This window comes from Typopeltis vanoorti, chromosome 1, assembly GCF_054136105.1.
Source record: "Typopeltis vanoorti isolate ZY-2024b chromosome 1, IOZ_Tvanoo_1.0, whole genome shotgun sequence".
Classification (NCBI taxonomy): domain Eukaryota; kingdom Metazoa; phylum Arthropoda; class Arachnida; order Uropygi; family Thelyphonidae; genus Typopeltis; species Typopeltis vanoorti.
Genome location: NC_143549.1, coordinates 5,594,655 through 5,615,669, shown reverse-complemented (window position 1 = coordinate 5,615,669; position 21,015 = coordinate 5,594,655). Strand labels below are relative to the sequence as shown.

The 21,015-nt window shown below is 36.7% G+C and overlaps 1 protein-coding gene across 5 annotated transcripts in view; it reads right to left on the bottom strand.

The window, feature by feature from the left end:
* LOC150109760 (adenosylhomocysteinase-like 1) overlaps nucleotides 1-21,015 on the bottom strand; it is a 440,710-nt gene that overhangs the window by 260,650 nt on the left and 159,045 nt on the right. Inside the window, exon 2 of one of the 5 annotated variants that reach the window (XM_090408376.1) lies at nucleotides 18,304-18,424. The exons of the other annotated variants lie outside the window; for them this stretch is intronic. Coding sequence (XP_090264502.1) covers nucleotides 18,304-18,424 — 121 coding nt within the window. The remainder of the gene's footprint in view (nucleotides 1-18,303; nucleotides 18,425-21,015) is intronic. 5 annotated transcript variants of the gene reach the window in all.

Sequence of the window (21,015 nt, the reverse complement as noted above, 5' to 3'; positions counted from 1 at the left end):
TTCCATTGCAATCATTCATCCTCAACTCCCCTTCCACTGGCAGCTTCCTTCTTGCACTTTCAACAAGTAATCGCTTCTTTATATGCCTGCTCACACTCTGCACTTGCCTTAATTTGTTCCTTAACACATTCAATTATAATATCCTCACTCATGATTATATTTTTCATAGCATTTTCATTACCATTCTATCTTTGATTCTTTACACTCTGTCTTTTGTCTCCTCATCTCTACTACAGTGATTTTCAACTGGTGTACAGCAAAGGGTCCACACAGGTGTGCAGTGAGAGTTTGATGGAGGGTCAAAAAGAAACAAGAAAAAAAAAATCATTGAGGTAAATTTTAGAAATACAGTATATTTTTCATAAGGATGATAAGAACGAAAACAATAACACTGTAATAAAAAAGGGAAAAAAAAAGTTATACTGTTGTTCGAATTGGGTGTGTCATTCTCTGTGAGTATGTGCTAATGCAATTTTGCTTGTTATTGCTATTTCATTTTAGCTATTTCCTTATTTCTAAATTTAGTTGTTTTATTTTTGTTTTGTTTAGGATTTTTTTTTATTTTTATGAATGACACCATTTTCAAATTATATCTCATTTCAATAACTGGAATAATCACAAATATGAGCCTAAATTTTAAAAATAAATCTTTTGAAATCCATAATCAACATTATTTTTAAAAATGACACAATGATTAAATTTTTAGTTACTGAACTTTTAAGCATAATCGTAATACTTTTTTTTTTGTGTGCCATGAGTTCAAAAATGGTGGAAATCACTGCTTTACTGCGATTGCTTTTTTTTTTTTTTGACAACTTTCTTATTACTTGCTCACTGCACTATTATATTACCTGTCTTCACTGTTATATAAACACTCATTTTTCTTGTACCTTCAGTTAATGTCCCACTTGGTCACCACTTTGTCACAGTCCAACGTACATATGCAATTTGCACCATGCAAGCGCTTTCCTTTCATCTGTTTTATAAAATAAATAAATGATTATTCAGAAATGGGTGATTTTCAGTTTGTGGATGAAAGTAATACGTCTAAGGGTGGAAAGAATGTTAATGACATACATGGATTAGCCTTGAGAAGTTTAACAGATGGAGATGGTTTGTCAGATGGCCATGATTTTTTTTTTTTTGTGTGTGTGTGAATTCAAAGCAGAACGTGTGGAGCAAGAAATAGAAACTGATGAGAAAAGACATGAAAGGAATGAAGACTGAGTTCAAGAAGGTGAATGAAGACTAAGTTCAAGAAGGTGAATGAAGACCTTAGGAGGATAGAGAGGTTGCCTAGTGTCAGAAAAACAAGACTAGGTGTAAGAAAACGGTATCAGAGAGCAAGGGAGAGAGGAAGGCAAGAGGATGGGAGAGAAAGAGTGGAAGAGGGGGGGGGGTAGAGAAAGCCAAGAGAGTGTGGAAGCAAAGTATAAAGAAATGAAAGGGAAAAAGGAAAGAAACTGGAAGCTATAAGACTCAGGGATGTAAGTGAGGGAAGGATGAATAAATCTGTTCAGAGTGTCATGTATGGAGATTCAATGTGTGCAGAGTAGAGGTGCCAGAGGAGAGCTTGCCTGGTGGAACAAGAGTGTGGCAATGGTGAAGAGAGGCAAAAGTGTAGAGGAGATGATAGTAATGGTTGGGATAAATGACCTGAGATGTAGTGTGAATTGCATAGCACAAGATCTGAAGTTGATTTAGAGAGCGCAGCAGAAATATGTCTGAGGAAAGACAGTGAATATGTTGCCCCAGTATGATCATGTGTATTAGAGGAGAAGAACAGTAATGGGGAATGAGATGATAGCAAGAATTTGCATAAAAAGAGATCTGGAATATGCAGGTGCGTGGAGTACATTTGTAGGCAAGAGAGCTGTATGCAAGACATGCATTACATTTGAATGCAAAAGGTCACACCTTTTGTCACACAGGCTAGAGAGACTTGTTTTTTTAGGCAAGTGAGTGTGTTGGGACAGGGAAACTAGAACTGCACAGATGGAATGTTGCAGGGATGGCCTCATGTGAGGATAGCGGCTTGAGAAATGAGGAGGAGGAGAAGTTCACTATATTACAGAGTCAGGTGGAGTATGAAGAGAGTAATAATGGCTATAAATACTGGCATGATGCTGGTTATTCCGTATACAAATGCTAAGAGCATTAGAAATAAAGGGAATGAGTAAATGGGGTAATGAGTCAATCAATACCCCATTCATTGGGGTATTGATTGACTCAGTCTCTACAAAGATTGTTAGCATCAGTGAAACTTGGTTAACTGAGAAGGCTGATCTAACAGGAATCAAAATTGAAGCGTATTGCATATTTTGACAGGATAGGGAAGGTAAACATGGTGGTGGAGTATTACAGAAACTATAATAATGCTGGGTATAGAAACAATGGCATTTTTATGCTTTATACTAATGCCAGCAGTATTCGGAATAAGGGAGAGGAATTGGTGGCACTGATAGCATCAGCCTGGCCAAAGATTATTGGGATCACCGAGACGTGGTTGACAGAAGAGGATATAATAACAGGAATAGAAGTTGCTGGGTACAGCATTTTTCGACAGGAGAGGAAGGGAAAGAGTAATGGTGGAGTACTGCTTATGATAAGTGACGACCTATTTCCTTTAAGAGTGGAGGCTTTGGAAGGCTGTGACACTAATGATTTTGAAAGCATATGGTGTGAGGTGGAGGTGGACAAGACAGGATATTTAGTGGGGTGTTGCAACAGACCAAGAAGCACAGAGGGTGGGGACTAGGAGATGTTGAGACAGTTGACCATGTCAAGTGCAAGAAGAATGATTGTTATGGGAGATTTTAAGTACAGTAGTATAAATTGGGGAGAGGAAGATGCATGTAGCAATAAGGGAATGGAATTTCTGGAATTCTTGAGGGACAAATGTCTTAGGCAACAGGTAAGAGAGGGAACAAGAGGTCCAAGAGTTTTGGATTTGGTAATAGCATCAGAAGAGTTGAATAACTGAGATGACATCTCTCCCACCAGTTGGAGAGAGTGACCATATCGGTTTGACTTGGAAAATGAATAGACATGCAGAAGTATCAAAGAGATGGGAACGTATGTGGAATTATAAAGCAGGTGATTATAATAGTCTTAGACATCAACTTGGAGAAGTTTCGTGGAGGGAGGAATTGGAAGGCTGGGATTTATCATTAGTACTTGGGAAATTGTGAAGGAATATTTGTTAGCAGCAATGAAAAGCTGTATTCCACAAGTGAAGAAGAGGACACAATTTGGAGCAAAGTGGATGACAAACAATATTAAACAGGAACTGCATGCGAAAAAGAGGCTATGAAAGAGAGATAAGGAGACAGGTGAAGAGAAGATGCATAAAGAATATAAGATACAGGCCAGGAGAGTGACTAGTATGGTAAGGAAGGCGAAACTGGAACATGAGAAAAGATTGGCCCTTAGATGATCCAAGGAAAATCCTAGGGAATTTTTTAGCTATGTGGCCAGTAGGAGGAGAAATGACTGTGGAAGAATGACATTGTGTAAGGGTGGTAGCAGACTGGAAGTGTCTAATTATAGGCCAGTTTGTGTGTCATCAATAGTTAGCAAAATCTTGGAGAAATTAGTGAGGGAACATATACAACATTGGGCAAATGAGGGTAATGTTATCTGTGAGAGTCAACGGTGATTTCTGAAGGGGCACTCTTGTTTTAGCAATATGCTAGCCTTTTATAATAAAGTTACAAGAGGATTAGATGAGGGAAATGCATATACTGCCATTTTCCTAGACTTAGCAAAGGCATTTGACAGGGTGCCACATGATAAGCTGATATTCAAGTTGCAGCATATGGGTTTGGATGTTAGATTGGTCAATTGGATTCAGGATTGGCTGTCTGATAGGTATCAGAGAGTTGTGTATGGTCGAGTAATATCAAAGAGGCAGAAGGTAACAAGCGGGATTCCACAGGGCTCAGTACTGGGACCTATATTGTTTAACCTTTATATCAATGACATTGTCCGTGGATTGCAAGGGGATATTCAGTTGTTTGCGGATGATGCGAAGCTGGGAAGGGTTATTAGTAATAGTGCAGATGTAGTAGCCCTGCAAGAGGATTTGAATAAGCTAGATAGATATGGAAATGAATGGGGATGTCAGTTTAATACAGCAGAACGTAGGGTGTTGAGGTTTGGGACACATCGATGGGACACTGCATACTCTATTGGAGGAAGCAAGGGAGACAAGAGATTTAGGGGTTGATGATTGATAGAAACCTGAAATTTAGGGGACAAATTGCAAAGGTAGCGAAGGTAATACAGAGGATTGCTGCAATAATGAGAAGGACACTAAACTGCAGAGATAAAAGGGTTATCGTTCCATTGTATAAGACTCTGCAATGGAAATAATATAGATTATGTTAAAACTGCAGCTATTCCTTAATACTACTCCTACAAAAATCTCCTTCCCCCCCATCCTGATGAAAATCCAGTGAGCTAGATAATACAACTTACTTATTTGGGTGAAACTGTATGTACACCTCCATTCTATAAAAAGAACTCAAATAACACATCAAATTTCACAATTTCAATAAATCTGACTTCTTGGTTACATTATTATTATTATTATCCCAAGATCTCATGGAGTCAAGGACTGATCTGGGAGGTCCTTTTATCACACACAATACACCAAATTCACTGCAAATAAATCTATTGCTTACATCATACAAAAATTGTATGAACACAAATTTAAGGAAGTGTGTGAAATTTTGATCAATCGTTTTAATCCAAACAATAAATTAAATATGCCAAAAATTATGTTATTATTATTATTTGTAACTTCCATGGAGTCAATAGACTCATTTTGGGAGGCACACTCATCCAGCAACACATCTGTCATAATCCAACACGTCTGTCATAGTTCTTTAGTTTTCTTTATTCAAATGTAAGGAAACAAAGTTTGCACATGAAGTACCTTCACAACTGGGCTACTTGTATATAGAAGCTAATGACTTCACATCAATTGCCTTAGTATTGTCATTTATGAAGATATTTCACGTGCAAACGTTGTTTCTTTGTTTACACTTCGATGAAGAATTAAACCAAGAATATGATTTGTCTTCTTTAATTTATAGTATAAACAAGCGACCTGCAGAGATAAATGGGATACCATTCCGTTGTATAAGACTCTGATCAGACCACACTTAGACTATTGTTCTCAGATCTGGTCCCCAGGATTTGAAGGGGATAAATTAACTGTGGAAAGGGTACAGAGTCGGATAACAAAGATGATTTCAGGACTGTACAATGTTAGTTATGAGGATCAGCTGAGGGAGTGTGGACTACAGAGTTTGGTGGATAGAAGAAGGAGAGGTGATATGATGGAGACTTTTAAACTGTTGAGAAGTGATTACAGGGTTGACACTGGGGAGTTCTTTCGCTTGGTTGAACAGTGGGAAGGAGTCATGACAAAGAGCCATCCCTGGAAGTTACAAAAGGAAACTGTGGTTTCTTTTCATGGAAGGTGGTTGAACCATAGAATGCATTACCTAATGGAGTGGTGGGAGCAAGAACAGTCAGTGCGTTTAAGGAGTGGTATGACAGACTTTGTGTTTCCTAGGAGGGACCTCCCTCGATGAGTCTTTTGACTCCATGGAGGCCTGAATAATAATAATAATTACTCATGATAAAAGAGAACTGTGCATTCTCGGGGTGGAGAATCTCAATGGAAATAACACCAATGGCTTTGAGAGTATATGGAGTGAGACAATTGTTTATAAGACAAGAATTTAGTGGAATGTTGTTACAGACCAGTGAATATAAATGGTGATGAGCAGAAAATGTTTAGGCAAATTAGTTTCACAAGTACAAAGCAAACAATCAGTATGGGGGGGGGGGTACTTCAGTATAGTTGTCCCCCTTCAACTATAGCAATATAAGCTAGGCAGAGGAAACAGCATGAAGTAAGGAAAGTGGATTTTTGGATTTCTTGAGGGACAACTGTCTTAGAAGCAGCATGTGATGGAGGGAACACACAAGGATCAAGAGTTCTGGATTTAATTGAAGCATCAAAGGATCTGATTGCAACTAAAATGACACACACTTACTCCATTGGTGAGAGTCTCCATGTAGTCCTGACTTGGAAAATGAAGAGTCTTATTTTGAACGATTTGTATTTTTTTGGCATTCGAGTTCAGCTGTGTCCCCAGCTTGGTAATCTGTATATTAGCATAGGTCTGATCATTGTTGGATACCAAGGCTGAAGTAATTCAGAATTCATATATTTCCCATATATAAGTAGTAAAAGGTGTATTACTTATTATTAAATTAATCTAGTTAAGAGATAGATGTTGAAGCTTTTTTTTGCTTGTTTATACTATAAATTAAAGAAAACAAGAAATTATATTCTTGGTTTAATTCTTTATCGAAGTGTAAACAAAGAAACAAAGTTTGCATGTGAAATATCTTCATAAATGGCAATACTAAGGCAATTGATGTGAAGTCATTAGCCTCTATATACAAGTAGTCTAGTCGTGGTTTCTTCACGTGCAAACTTTGTTTCCTTTATTTTATTTCTTTATTTGAATAAAGAATTATGACAGATGTGTTGCTGGATGAGTGTGCCTCCCAAAATGAGTCTATTGACTCCATGGAAGTTACAAATAATAATAATAACATAATTTTGGGCATATTTAATTTATTATTTAGATTAAAACGATTGATCAAAATTTCACACACTTCCTTAAATTTGTGTTCATACCAATTTTTGTATGATGTAAGGAATAGATTTATTTGCAGTGAATTTGGTGTATTGTGTGTGTGTGTGTGTGTGTGTGTGTGTGAGAGAGAGATAAAAGGACCTCCCAGATGAGTCTTTGACTCCATGAGATCTTGGGATAATAATAATAATAATAATAATGTAACCAAGAGGTCAGATTTATTGAATTTGTGAAATTTGATGTGCCATTTGTGTTCTTTTTATAGAATGGAAGTGTACATACAGTTTCACCCAAATAAGTAAGTTTTATTATATAGCGCACTGGGTTTTCATCAGGGAGGGGGGGGGAAGGAGATTCTTGTAGGAGTGGCATTAAGGAATAGCTGCAGTTTTACCATAATCTATATTATTTCCATTTTTAGGTGTAGTTTTGTGAAGAATACTCCAGATGACCATCTTGACATGAAGGTCAAAACACCAGGTGATTATTTATTTTTATATTAAAATTGAAGTGAATAGTTTAACACAGTACTTGTCTCTATAATATATTATAAAGAGCAAATATAGATTTGTTATATACTATTGCTTTTCTATTTATTTACTTTCAAACAAATGTAAGGAATACACGAATCAATACACGAAGATTCGTGTACAAATCAGTACACGAATCTTCTCTCGTGGAATCCTTCTTGTTATAGTGGAAATATCTCATTATGAAATGAGATATTTCCACTTATCTCATTTCATAATGTGAAAATTACACACTATGAATACTACACCTGCTCCAACTGGTGTTTCTGTACTCCACTGAAAAATGTGATATTTAATTTATATATTCCTTTACTTTTCTTTTTTTTTGTTAGCCTTTTTATATTTTTCTTGTCTAATTCTTTACTTAACTCTAATTGTTTTTTAATTTAAGGAATGAATATTCTGACTTGAAATTGCTAATATGTTCCACTTCATGTCTTTCATGCTACTTTTTTTCAAAGTGCCTTTGAAAATTTTTTCATTTCATTTGAAAGTGAGTCAGCCAATCTCAATACAGAGATAGCAGACTTTTTTCTCCCAGGAACTCAGGTTTTTCTTCCTATATACAGGCAAACTGATGATCAAAACACACATAATTTACAGGGGGAAAAAAAATTTTTTTTGGTGGTGATGATGGGTGGTAGATGGCATTGATAGTTGTTGTATGTGTGCACTAGCATGCCCTCTGACAATAAGTCATTGGATCCCTTGGAGGTGTCATATAATAATAATAATATCCTGGATGTATAGGTATCACAGAATCTAATTTTAGAAAAATGCCCAAGGACAAGAAATTAAAATTGAAATGCCATAAGTAATAAAACTTGTTAATATCCCAGAAATGACAATAAAGATACAGCTAGACTAAATATGCTTTAATTACACTTTTAAATAAAGATGACAGGGAAGCAGATTCAGACTTGAGGGTTTTCCTAAGAAAACAAATACTAAGAAAGATCTTCTAATATCTCAATATTAAGATCTAATATCTGATCCTGTTTTCTTAGGAAAACAGGATCAGATATTAGAAGATCTGAATGCTATTGAAGTAGAAATTAAAGAAGGTAACTATGCAATAAGAAGGAACTGGAAAAATTATTTAAAACTGAAATCAATTATTTGAAGTCACTGCTGTAGTACAGCTTTGCATGCATTCAAGATCTAAGAATAACTGAATGCAATAAAAAAATAATCAAGGGAGTTGTCTAGTAAAAATGCAGAACTAATAAATGAAAATAAATTGATAATAAATAAATAAATTGAATAATATTGAAATAAATGTTTTACCAGATGCTTGCAATGAAAATATATACACAATAACTAAAAATTGGTGAGCTGACTTGAAGTTCAAAAGGAAAACATTGTGCATGCCCACCTAATACCCACCAGCAGGAAAATGTACATCAAGCCATTATCATCCAATTAGTAAACAAAAATGTTTAAAAGTAAATGGATAGTGGAGGCAAAAAAATTAAACAAGATCACAGCCCAAGAGTTTCATGAACACTTAAAGCTGGTGCCCATCTATATAAATGACTATTTGACCAAGTTTAATTAGCATCAGTACGTTAGGTAGATGAGCTGAGTGCAAAGATGTTGACAATGCATGGAAACTCCAAACCGGTATCTAACAAAGGCAATGTATGATTGCATACCAAGGGTTAAGCAAGTAAATAGAGTAGGAGTGAAATGGATGAACAGTGAAATTAAGCAAGCTGTGCTGGAAAAGAAAATGCTATGGAGGAGGTACAAGACAGTTAATGGTGATCGGATCCATGAAGAGTATAAAGTACAGGCTAGAAAGATGACGAGCATGGTAAAGAAAGAAAGGGTGCAGTATGAGAGGAGATTGGCTGGTCAGGCCAAGGCTAACTCAAGGGGATTTTACCACTACATGGCGAGCAAGAGGAAGAATAATTATAGCAGATTAACACTGGTGGATAGTCAATGGCAGCAAAATATGGTTGCAAGGGATATAGTGGAATTACTGAATGAGCACTTTATCAGCGTATATCATACTGGTGTAAATGATGTGTTGGAATCACCACATATTCTTAAGGAATGTGCACCACAGCTGGCTATGCCCTTGACCTGGTTATTTAATGAAAGTCTTGCAGTGGATACGGTTCCTAAGGAGTGGAAAGAAGGCAAAATAGTACCACTTCACAAGCATGGTTCTAAGACAGAAATCTCCAACTATGGGCCAGTCTGTATACTGTTGTAGTCAAGGTGTTGGAGAGATTGATTAGGAATGGAATAAAGGATTAGATAGATGGATTATGATCGGTATGGATTTGTAAAGAGTAGGTCTTGTTTTCGCAATTTACTTACATTTTGTGATATGGAAACTAGTGTGTTAGATAAGGGAGAATCATATACAGTGATATTCTTAGACTTTGCAAAAGCATTTGATAGCTCACCACATGATAAGTTGGCATACAAGATGCAGAGGAGTATGAATAATATCAGCAAGTTGAATATGATGAAGCAGTCTTAAAAAAAGGAAGGTCACCAGTGGGTTCCCCAAAGTTCTGTTCTTGCATCCTTGCTGTTTAACTTGTTTGTAAACAATATATCATGTGGACTGGCTGGGGATCTTCAGTTATTTGATGATGATGCAAAGTTAGGAAAGAATTATAAATAGCAATGCTGATGTTAATTCCCTTCAGGAAGATTTGAATAGACTTTTTACTTGGATAAAATAGTTGAGTTGTAGTTTTAATATCAATAAGTGCAAGGTGAACAAGTAAATGGTGAGAGGGGAAGAACCAGAGGTCATTCCTGGAAGTTGTATAAAAGTATGATGAGTAGAGATGTGAGGAACAGATTTTTTACATGGAGAATTGTCAGTGAATGGAAGGCATTGCCAGAATGTGTTGCTAATTCAAGGAGTGTTAAGGATTTTAAGATTCTATATGATAAATATGTTGCCAGTTGAATGAACCTCTGACAATGAGTCTGCTGACTCCATGGAGGGTGTAATAATAATAATAATATGCAACTTATTTATCCAGCAAAACAAAATAGAACAAGCAGTGAAGTTAAGTATGTTTGGGTAAGAGACTATAAATTATTCATCAGAAAAGGATGAAAACACAAAAGTGATATGAATAAAAACACCTGATAAACTCAACAAATCCAGTCAAAAAAGGCAGTAAAATCAAAATGCTAATTAAACAACTAAAACAATGTTCATCCAAATAGATTAGAAGAGCATATTAATAACCTAGATCTTGGTGCAACTGTCAATTGTAAAAAACTGTATAACCTAACCTCTGTAAAAAAGTTTTTTTCATACTACTTCAAATTCATCTTTATATATATATATATATATATATATATAATCTGAATCTGATCCACACATAAAATACCTATATCACATTAGTGCTGTGTGTGGGCAACAGAAAAAGAAGAAATGAGGAATCTTGGAAGTTTTGTTCCCACTTGGTTAGACTATAATAAATTTAGTTTAATCCTTTATCCAAGTGTCAGCAAACAAAGTTTGCACCTGAAGTATCTTCAGGACAGAGGCAACTCGTGGTAAAGGTGGATCAAGATCTCATCACTCCTTGTATCATAATGTAATGCAAAGCACATCTCCTTGCAGACATGTGTAATGCTATGCATTAAGGGAAGGGCTACTATCCAGACTGGTTTCGCCCTTTATTGAGGTCTCGTCAGTGAGAGCCATACCCGGAAGTGGTGATACTAAGGCAGAAACAATGGAGAGGTCATATTTACCTATATGAGTTGCCAAAAGGTATACTACCACCTTATTATTAAATTACTCTGTATTTAGAGAAAGATGTTGGAAGTTTTTTCCCACTTGGTTAGACTATAATAAATTTAGTTTAATCCTTTATCCAAGTGTAAGCAAACAAAGTTTTCGCCTGAAGTATCTTCAGGACTAATACAACTCGTGATAAAGGTGGACTAAGCTTTCATCACTTGTCTTAGTATCTCCCATAATGCAAAGCACATCTCGACATGTATAATGCTATGCATTAAGGGAAAGGCCACTACCCAGACCAGTTTCGACCTTTATTGAGGTCTCATCAGTGGGAGCCGGATCCAGAAGTGGTGATACCAAGGCAGAAGCAATGGAGGTCATGTTTACCTATACGAGTTGCCAAAAGGTGTACCACCTTATTATTGAGACAAGGAGTGATGAGAGCTTGGTCAACCTTTACCATGAGTTGCCTCAGTCCTGAAGATACTTCAGGCACAAACTTTGTGTGCTTACATGTAGATAAAGAATTAAACTAAATTTATTATAGTCTAACCAAGTGGAAAAACTTCTAACACACCTTTCTCTAAATCCAGAGTAATTTAATAATAAGGTGACTTCTCCATTGCTACTGCCTTAGTATCATCATTTCTAGGTCTGGCTCCCACTGACGAGACCTCAATAAAGGTCGAAACCGGTCTGGGTGGTGGCCGTCCTTTAATGCATAGTATTATGCATGTCTGCAAGGAGATGTGCTTTGCATTATGGGAGATACTGAGACAAGGAGTGATGAGAGCTTGGTCCACCTTTACCACGAGTTGTCTCAGTCCTGAAGATACTTCAGGTGTAAACTTTGTTTGCTTACACTTGGATAAAGGATTAAACTAAATTTATTAAATGAGGAATCTGTTCACAATTTGTTTGAATAGCTGAAGGTTGCGTTCTCCAGGGAAGAGTATTCAAAGAATACATGGAGCAAAAGAGAAAGCAGAAGTTAGTACAGTGAGTCTCAAGATGGACTGTAAAAGGGTTAGTAGTTCTAAGAATAGGTTAATATCAGAATAATTGGTTAATAGTGTCTAAATCTAAGAATGTACACTTATATCATGTAAATATTAGGTCATTTAAGGTCAAATTTTAATCATTCAGTGAAGTAACACTTTCTTTTCAATAATCAAAGTGAAACACTCTTCGTTCAGGCAATGTAATAAACATGGAAAGAAAAAAAAAATTTTTTTTCTGTGTGGAACTTTTTTTTTTATGTTTGCCTCATCATCTTTAGGGTTTCAGAACCTGAAATTTTCAGGTTCAAGAGTTTCTTTTAGTTTTCTGAAGCTCTACAACTGTTAGACTGAAACTGAATATAAATATTAACGAAGGAAGCTCTACAATGAGTCAAGCCTCCCAAACACATTACCTGGGCTTTGTTACCTGACATTATAGGCAATGCATGCAACACCAGAGTCATTCACAGAGAATGGATACTGGATTTAACAGTATCCAGTCTCTAGAAAGAAATGAAAAAGTTTGCATATGGTTAGGTAAAGTAAGAAGTAAATTAATCAGCAATGAATATTTAGTGAGAGAGACATGGTTAAAAAAATGAGTTGCCAAATATACTTAGAAATCAGATGGTGAATATTTTTGTGCTTATGATATTTTATCATCTTAATATTACATTAATGTTTAACATAACCTTAAGCTCCTAGAAATGCACAGCCAAGTTACACATCCTCATTCCCCTCATACCAAAATAAATATTCCTGCTGTTCCAAAATTTCAAGTGCACATTAGTTCCTATTTAGACAGCAGTAAAGAAAACCTAGGATGAGCAGCTTGATCTAGTCATGTCTGTGTATACACAAACAAACAAAAAAATCCTTAATAGCATAATGCCCTCAGCTCTAATTATGTTTTCTGGATACAAAAAGTGAAATTTTAAAGCGGAAGAAAATCAAGTTGTTTGACAGTGCAGTAATGAAGTGATACATTTTGCACTTTAATAAATAAGAAAATCATATCAACAGTGATAGAGAATTGAAGCATTTTTGATTTTTAAATACTTAGTTTGTATTAACACAAGAGTTCAGTTCAATTTAATTCATTCTCTGTATATCAAATCAAATGAGATTTGATATACAGATATACAACATTAATAAATCATTAATGAAATCATTTCTTAAACAAATAAATAAAAATAACAGATGAAGCTCTCCACAATCTCTGATGCAAAATAAAATGCACATGATAAGAATCATATGCATGAACATCGTGCATTTGAAAAATGTTCAAGATGAAAAGGTCAGTCAGAGATTGATATTTCAAACAAAACAAGTTTCCTTAAAATAAGTAATCGATATGCTCTGAATTCTATGCAAACTGCTGAAGCTCTAGGATTGATAAGTGCTAAGATTAAAAGTGTCAAGCAATTGGCAGTGGAGCACTGGAAACAGTAACAAGTTGTAAGTGGGTGAGAGAAACTAGTAATTGGTCACTCTCCTGCCAGAATAAAGCAGATTATTGTTTCTTTTATTTAGAAATATCTGCAAAATATCTTTGGATTACTCTACATCTTCCTGACTAAATAACAGATCCTTTCCTTGACTGTTTTCTGAATATATCCAGAACAACTTCATTGGTGATACATCTGATCTAAATCCTGTTGGATACTTATTTCATCATAGATATACTTCATCTGATCAAAAAATATCAAGAATGAAGTTGGGAAACCAAAAATTAATTTCTTTCAAAACAGGCTCCTTCTCATCCATTGTTCATTTTTGTCATCTGGATTTTTAAAACCAATGAAAGCAACTTTCTGTGGCATACCATCAGCAGTTTCTGTCTCTTCACTACTGTGCTGCCAAATAACCTCAGTAGTATGAAGAAGGAGAGAAGCACTAAATAACAAAAAAATAAGCAGAAAATTGTGCTTGGAAAACAAATGGAGTTCACAACACAGTGCCAAATACTTTTTCTTGGAATGATTGTTGAATTTTCAGAAGTTACTCTTATAGGAGCATATACCACTCATAAGAGCTCTCTTTATAAGGATTTTTCAACTAAATGAGTAAGCCAATCCTACACAAAATGTGGAAGGAATTTTCTTCATGCAAAATAGTGCAACTGAGCAGAACACACACGTATGCAGACAAGTTTGCAGACATAGTACATTTGTCATAGTTTGATTATTTAGCATAATTTAAATACCCAAAGTGTCCATTTTTTGGGCCATAAGAAATTCCTACCTACCATTTCAGATATTTCATGGGTGGTCAATCAGGTTTTTCATTAAATTCAATCATGACCCCTTCATTGCTGGCAGTCCTCTTTGGCAGAACTATAAACCTTAGGTAGCACATTGTAATCATCTAATGCTATTTGCATTACCAATACATATGTTTAAAGTGGTCTCCAAATCCTCTAAATCAGAACTCACAGTGAGATTTAACATTTTGATCCATGATCTAAATTATGAATAGCATGCTAAAAGTAAAAATTAACTCCTATACAAGTGTCATGAATGATACCAGTTATCACTTGGGAATAGTTAAATAATTAAGCACACGAATACCTAATTATTTAACTTCTGCTATGCTCTTTAAAGTCAATATCAACTGCTAACAAATTCCTTAATTAAAGTAAAATGAAATTGCTATTTTGGATTGATTGTGTGTTGCTAAACTACTATGAAATCTTAATGGATTTATTTATGCAAACACAGCAGAAAAAGAAGTCAACACCTTTAGGCACACCAATATTTTCCTTTGCTTGAAGAATTTAAGGTACACAAATGTCTATGATGTACTTAAGCTAATGACTTAGTAGTGTGGCTTTAACCTGAAGGGTTCTGTTATTTATAATTGTAAGGATAATCTCAACCACATTTTTGGGTTTTATTTACTTTTTTTTTTTTTAATGTGTGCCATATTCACCTTGCAGACACAAAGTTATTTTTAAATACCAATTTGAACAGTCTGCCTTTTATTACCAAATTTATAAAGTAGGAATGGGGCACCAATGCTGAATGGATGATTACAGGACCAAAAGTGATGTTAGTATACCAACACATACCTATAAAGTGGATACCTAAAGATCAGTGGAGAGTGAAGCAGGGCTCTCTCTCTCTCTCTCTCTCTCTCTCTCTCTCTCTTGACTTCATTGCAAGCTTTGGTAATGATGCCTTCAGTTCATTTCAGCAAGACACAGGTGAAAACTTTTCCACACTAAAAAGAATCTTAGAGGCATGCTTATATGTCTAAACATAGGGTTGAAGTTGTCTGGAGAAGCACTTAACTGCATGTGGACTCATATTTGCATTAGGCAACTAAACATATTTGCAAAGATTACAACCTGCATTGTAAATTAAAATTTTCAACATAGTATTTCCTCAACATTAACAAAAGTACTTATTAGTTAAGCAACAGTAAAAACATTATAATGATGATCATTTTTATAAAAGATAAATATAAAAATGAAGACTTGGTGTTTTCATCAGGACTGACTGAAAGAAATAGCAATACTCATTTTAGATTAAATTTAAGGAGATTATTAACAACCACCTGTGAGATTATTAACAACCACCCTAATCTTAACAATAATGATGGCCTAAAAATCCCAGAAATATGGAAGGCACATATTCGACCCACTTAAACTTTCACCTAAGAGTCAAGTATAAATTATTATTATTGTTGTTCCGGGCAACTCCAAGGAGTCGACAGACTCATCAAGAGAGAGGCCCTAACATCATGTCAAGAACAACTATTCGACATTGACACAGTATCTATCATACCTTGCCTTGAACTCATTCACGGTCGTAGCACCCACAACAGACTCTGGAAGCTTATTCCACTCATTCACCACTCTCCAAGTAAAAAACCTAGCTCTAACACCCTTGTCGACCACGCGCTTGCCCAGCTTCCATTCATGGCCCCTAGTCCTCCCACCACCAGTCATATTTTCAAAAATATCTTCTGGATCAATCTTATAGAAACCCTTCAGTAATTTGAATGTCTCAATCATATCACCTCTCCTTCGCCTATCGACCAATTTCTGCAACCCACAAATCTTCAACCTATTCTCATAAGGTTCATTCCACTGACCTGCTATCATCTTGGTCACTCGTCTCTGGATCCTCTCCACTTCCTCCCCATCACGAAGAAACCCTGGTGCCCATAACTGGGCACAGTAGTCCAGATGGGGTCTTATCAAGGCTCGATACAGAGGAACAACAACTTGTTTGTCTCTGCATGTTAAATAGGACCATAAATAATCCAGGATCATAAATCTAATTCCCCCCCCCCATGTGTGAACTACAGAAAATGTAAGAGCATCCATATAAATAATTAAAATCATACATTTAAAGAAACAGCCATTAAAAAAAAAAAAATTGGGATAAAGAGAATACATTAAGAGATAAAACTTCCACTTGCAAAAACATAAAATGTCAGATTTCACTCATGTCAGTTTTTACTGTATCTATATGAAAGAATGTTTCTTTGTTGTTATCTTAAATAGAATATAGCTTCAATGTAGTTATTTTATTTCCTTATTTTTTTTTCCACTAGAGGTCATGCCAGTAGAATAATCGTTGATCAAATCATTGTATTTGTAGCTTACTGTGTGAAATGTAATGTAGCTTGTCTTTGTATATGTGTATATACTCCAGATGATGACCTTAATATCAAGGTTGAAACGTCAGGAAATTAAAAGTTATTTAAAACACGGTTGTAGAGTCCACAATTTGTCTAAAATGAATGCTGATCACTGTGTAATACTAAAGGAAAGGAAAAATAGCAATACTAAAAGCATTTTTTCATATGAATCCATTTCTGATTTACTGGAGAGCAAATCTTGAATGAATCAAAATGCAGACAATGCTATAATAAGATACCATGAACCTAAGGTGATTATATCAACAATGCTTGAGGCCACACTAAAGTCTGATGTGATTAGCAGAGCACCCATTTAAATGTGCATGTTTTACAAAAACTAAGCAGCCATTTCCAGTATCAACTACTAGAGAACATGGTGGCAGTGTCATCTTTCTGAATCTTTCAGTGTCCATTCTACTGATATGAGATGGTGTAAGTTGCTACTGATTAGGTCAAGGCAGTTAATTCCATGTTGCCTGTCTTTCCAGTATATAGATTTTGCAGGATGAAAAACTCGTGATTGTGGATAAAAATACAAGCAAAAATTATGTAAAGCAGCAGTTATGTAGTGAAGTATTTTTGTCCTAAAATAAAAGGCACACACATCACTGCTTAGATGTTAATTAGCGCAAAAATATTCAGCTCTGCATTTCATACAAAAGGGTGGAGATGCATGATGGCTCTCAGGCGTGTGCTTGCATACATACAGCCGAACGTAACAAAAGTGCACAATTTCCGTTAATCCCAGACCGGACAACCGTGCTGTCCGGTCTGGGATTAACGGCGTGCAAGCTGTCAATGAAAGGAAAGAACCATGTGCTTACGCGTCACTCATACAAAAGTTTAGCGTCACAATTTGACAACCGAGGGCAAGCCCAGCTATGGCTTCCTGAATAGGTCGAATTACAGGCCTAGGAAAGTTCTGGTTTAACAAAATCACTAATTCTCCTGAGGAGAGAACTAAGAGCCAAGAAGATTCTGCTTCTGAAGGGCTTTACATATACACTACATTCGACAGCAAGAGAATGCATGTAACGAGAGGAAGCACACTTTTGTTTTGGAACTTAACACTGGTCATCATATAACTTTTCTCCAAGAAAAAAATATCGATGTCAATAAATATCATATTAAACTTTTCCAATGACACGTGATACTTGGAAGGAATAGTGCACACAGAGAGAGTCTCTGGAATAATTATTGCTGGAGAGTCCTTCCAAATCTATATCAGAATGAGCAGTGTCCCCCCTCTTGATGTCTTGTACTGGTATACCAGACTAAGGAGAGAGTTGTCGTGGATACACAAGAATACTTTCATGTTTTGTAAGTATACTTACCAACTGAACTATCTGTGTTCTTTTTTTTTTTTTTTTTTTTTATTCACACGAGCCTTCTGCATGATTTTTTGAACATCACGCACATAACACGATTGAAGGGAAGGCAGATTTACAGAATTAAAAAAATAATAAAAAATAATAATAAACTTTTGACTTTAGGTCACTCTGTGGACTTAAAATCAGAGGGAGACAATCTAGCACGTATTCTCACCGACTGACTGTCGGTGAGAATACGTGAGAAAGCAGTAACATTATCACCATCACGTACGTTTCCATTTTAATCTTATGTCATCTAGCTGAGTCGACGGTGTCTGAAGCTACACAAACAAACAGTGAAAAGCACGCACACATCATTCTACAACTAAGTCAACTTACAGCTGGAGCATGTGGATGCTGCGCTGGAACGACGACTGTCCAGATACCGACCAATCGGCAAGCTCATTCGTCGCCGACTGCGGTCCTTGAAAGTCGGGAACTCCAACAAAGCCGGTGGAAACTGGACGAAGGGCAAAAAAAGAGAATTACAACAAGCAACCAAACCTGAAGACGTGAGCTCTGAGACACAGAGGTGCCCTGACAATCACCAGTTCAATTTATGACGTTGCTTTAAATAGGAGAAAAAGCATCATCGCTCTCTGGACTTAATATGCCGTAATATGGTTTCCTCGAAAGTAATAATAATGGTGCCTGTAAATGCAGCTTCTCTGCTTCACAACAGAGATATTGCAGGAAGCCTCTGTGAAATAGAGCCCATGTCAATCTCTAATATGTACACGAAAATTACACAGCATCATTACATACGCAGTTCCGAAGTCGAGATACTGGATCGTTGGGTAAAGTGATCATGGTATGCGCTGCGAGCTAATTATGTGTACATAAACAGGATGGAGGCGTTAAATTAAACGAAGATTTCGACAAGGAAGCCATCGATCGGCGCTTGGAGGAATAAAAATCGTAGGAGGGCTCGACCCAATATAATGACGTGCGCTAATGATAACAGGTTCATCCTACGGTTGTCCCAAGCGATAGAAAAGAGTGCTGATTTCACAAAATACATAAATAAAAGAATCTGGCGAAGATGGTGTGGAGGCGAAACAGTAACACTTCGATATCCGCTGCATCAGTTTTTTTTTTTTTCCCTCCAGCTGCGTGTGTACTTGCGATTGCAGAGTGACTTAGAGGAAACGAAGAACTGCACGCGAAGAATTTGTACGGTGATGCGTCACGTGGTTTGGTAGGTTCGTCGAACTCTCGGCTGTTCTGTGAGCTCCTCACTCGAGAGAGAGAGAGAAGCCTTTGTGTTCGCAGAATCGCTCCCTCGGAAAACTGCCAAAACGTCTCCCTGACCTTCATCCGCTCGACGAAACCGAAGAGACTGAGGGCGAATGAAAGAGAGGGGAGGTTGAAATGAATCGCTGCTGGTTACGGAAGGAAACCTTGACAGTGTAGCAGCAAGGAGGATCAATAACCTGCACGAAACACGATACACACGCACGACGTCACGCAATCAAGGGCAGAAGCGCTGCACCTGCTGAACACAATTTGAAACCGCTTGTCGGACACCTTAGCGGAAGTTTCGGGACTTATCTGGCTGCGGAAAATGAAGATTTCACTGATATTTTCCCGCAAACATTTTTCGAGTAGTCTTTTGAGTTCTCTGCGCTAATTGAGAACGTCACGAGCCTTGTTAACGCCTGTCAGTTAAAACTTTGAAAGATCAGTTTGCATTTCACAGAACTGTGTATACAGATATCCGGGCAGTCGCCCGAGACTGCCCGGAAATGCACGAGAGCAGTTACGAGGATGTACCTGACGAGTGAGAACAATGTTTATCCCAAGAACAATTTTTCACGTGAAAAAAAAAAAAAAAAAAAAAAAAAAAAAAAAAAAAAAAACATCGAACCAGCTTCGTTCACTTCTGAAGCAGTCTGAATGTTTCGGGTGTTTAATGTGCTATATTAGTCAATAAGAAAAAGGATATGTTGGGGACGAAGAACTGTATGTTGCTGCTTTCACCGGATTAATCTTTAGAAAGAAGCCACAAAGCTAATGCTCTGACAGAAAGATGAGGTGGGTTTAAGGTTCCGCTGTGGATCACGGGATTGTGTTTGCACCAAGAAAAATGACGGCTGACCTTCAAGGTCGCTACTTTAAAAAGTGTGTTTTGTTAGTTTCCAGCCGCTGAGCCAGCGTCGAGATTTTTTTTTTTTTTTTTCCCGTCACCAAATCATCCCTTCTGGCAGCATCTCCTTTGGTGCGGATGCCTAGTAAGCTAAACCAAGCCAAGTCGAACGGATGACGATTTACCAGAGATCCTATCGGGCTTCATTTCGTCCTCAAATCGCTAGAGGGCGTGGTGGATTGCTTGGAAACAGTGAATTACGGCGAGACTTCGCGAACGTGACATTTTCTTTTTAGTAGCTTGTCGGTAACTCGATCTTCGAGCGTTTCCTAAAATAAGAGGATCTGGAGTTGCTTCCTTCCCCAAAGTGTTTTTCGGAGAACCTGCGAGCGCTCCTCATCCTCTGTTGCTACCCACAGGGGACTACTTGCTTCGGTGCAGCAAGAAACCGAGTTTTTCCTCACTCATTTTCTTCCTACGGAAATCTTGTTTGTTGTACGCCATCTTTCAAGCGGCAGTTTTTTTTTGTTGTTGTTATTTTATTTATTAAAGCACCATGACAAATGCACTGAAACAGTTTCACAACATTTTATTTTATTTTATTATTATTTTATTTTATTTTATTTTTTTTGAATCTGTGTGACGCACTTGTGCGCTTTTACGTATGCAACTGGGATATGATTTCATATAAACACCCGCTCGCCGTTGACCTGTTGGTCATGCAGTACAATGCACGAGCTGTCCAATAAAATGTTCTGATATGTCAAATTTCCTTCGTCTCATTTCGGAGGGTTATTTCACGGTATGGCAGCATAGGAAACAATACATTCGTGGATGTTTCCTCTTGTGTTTTTTTTTTCTCTGCGAACTTCGAACTTCGTTTTCCGCTTCCACATTTTCCAGAAACTCGAAAAACAGAGTTAGTTTATCTTAAGCTTTTCAAAACGTCAAACCCAAATTTTTTT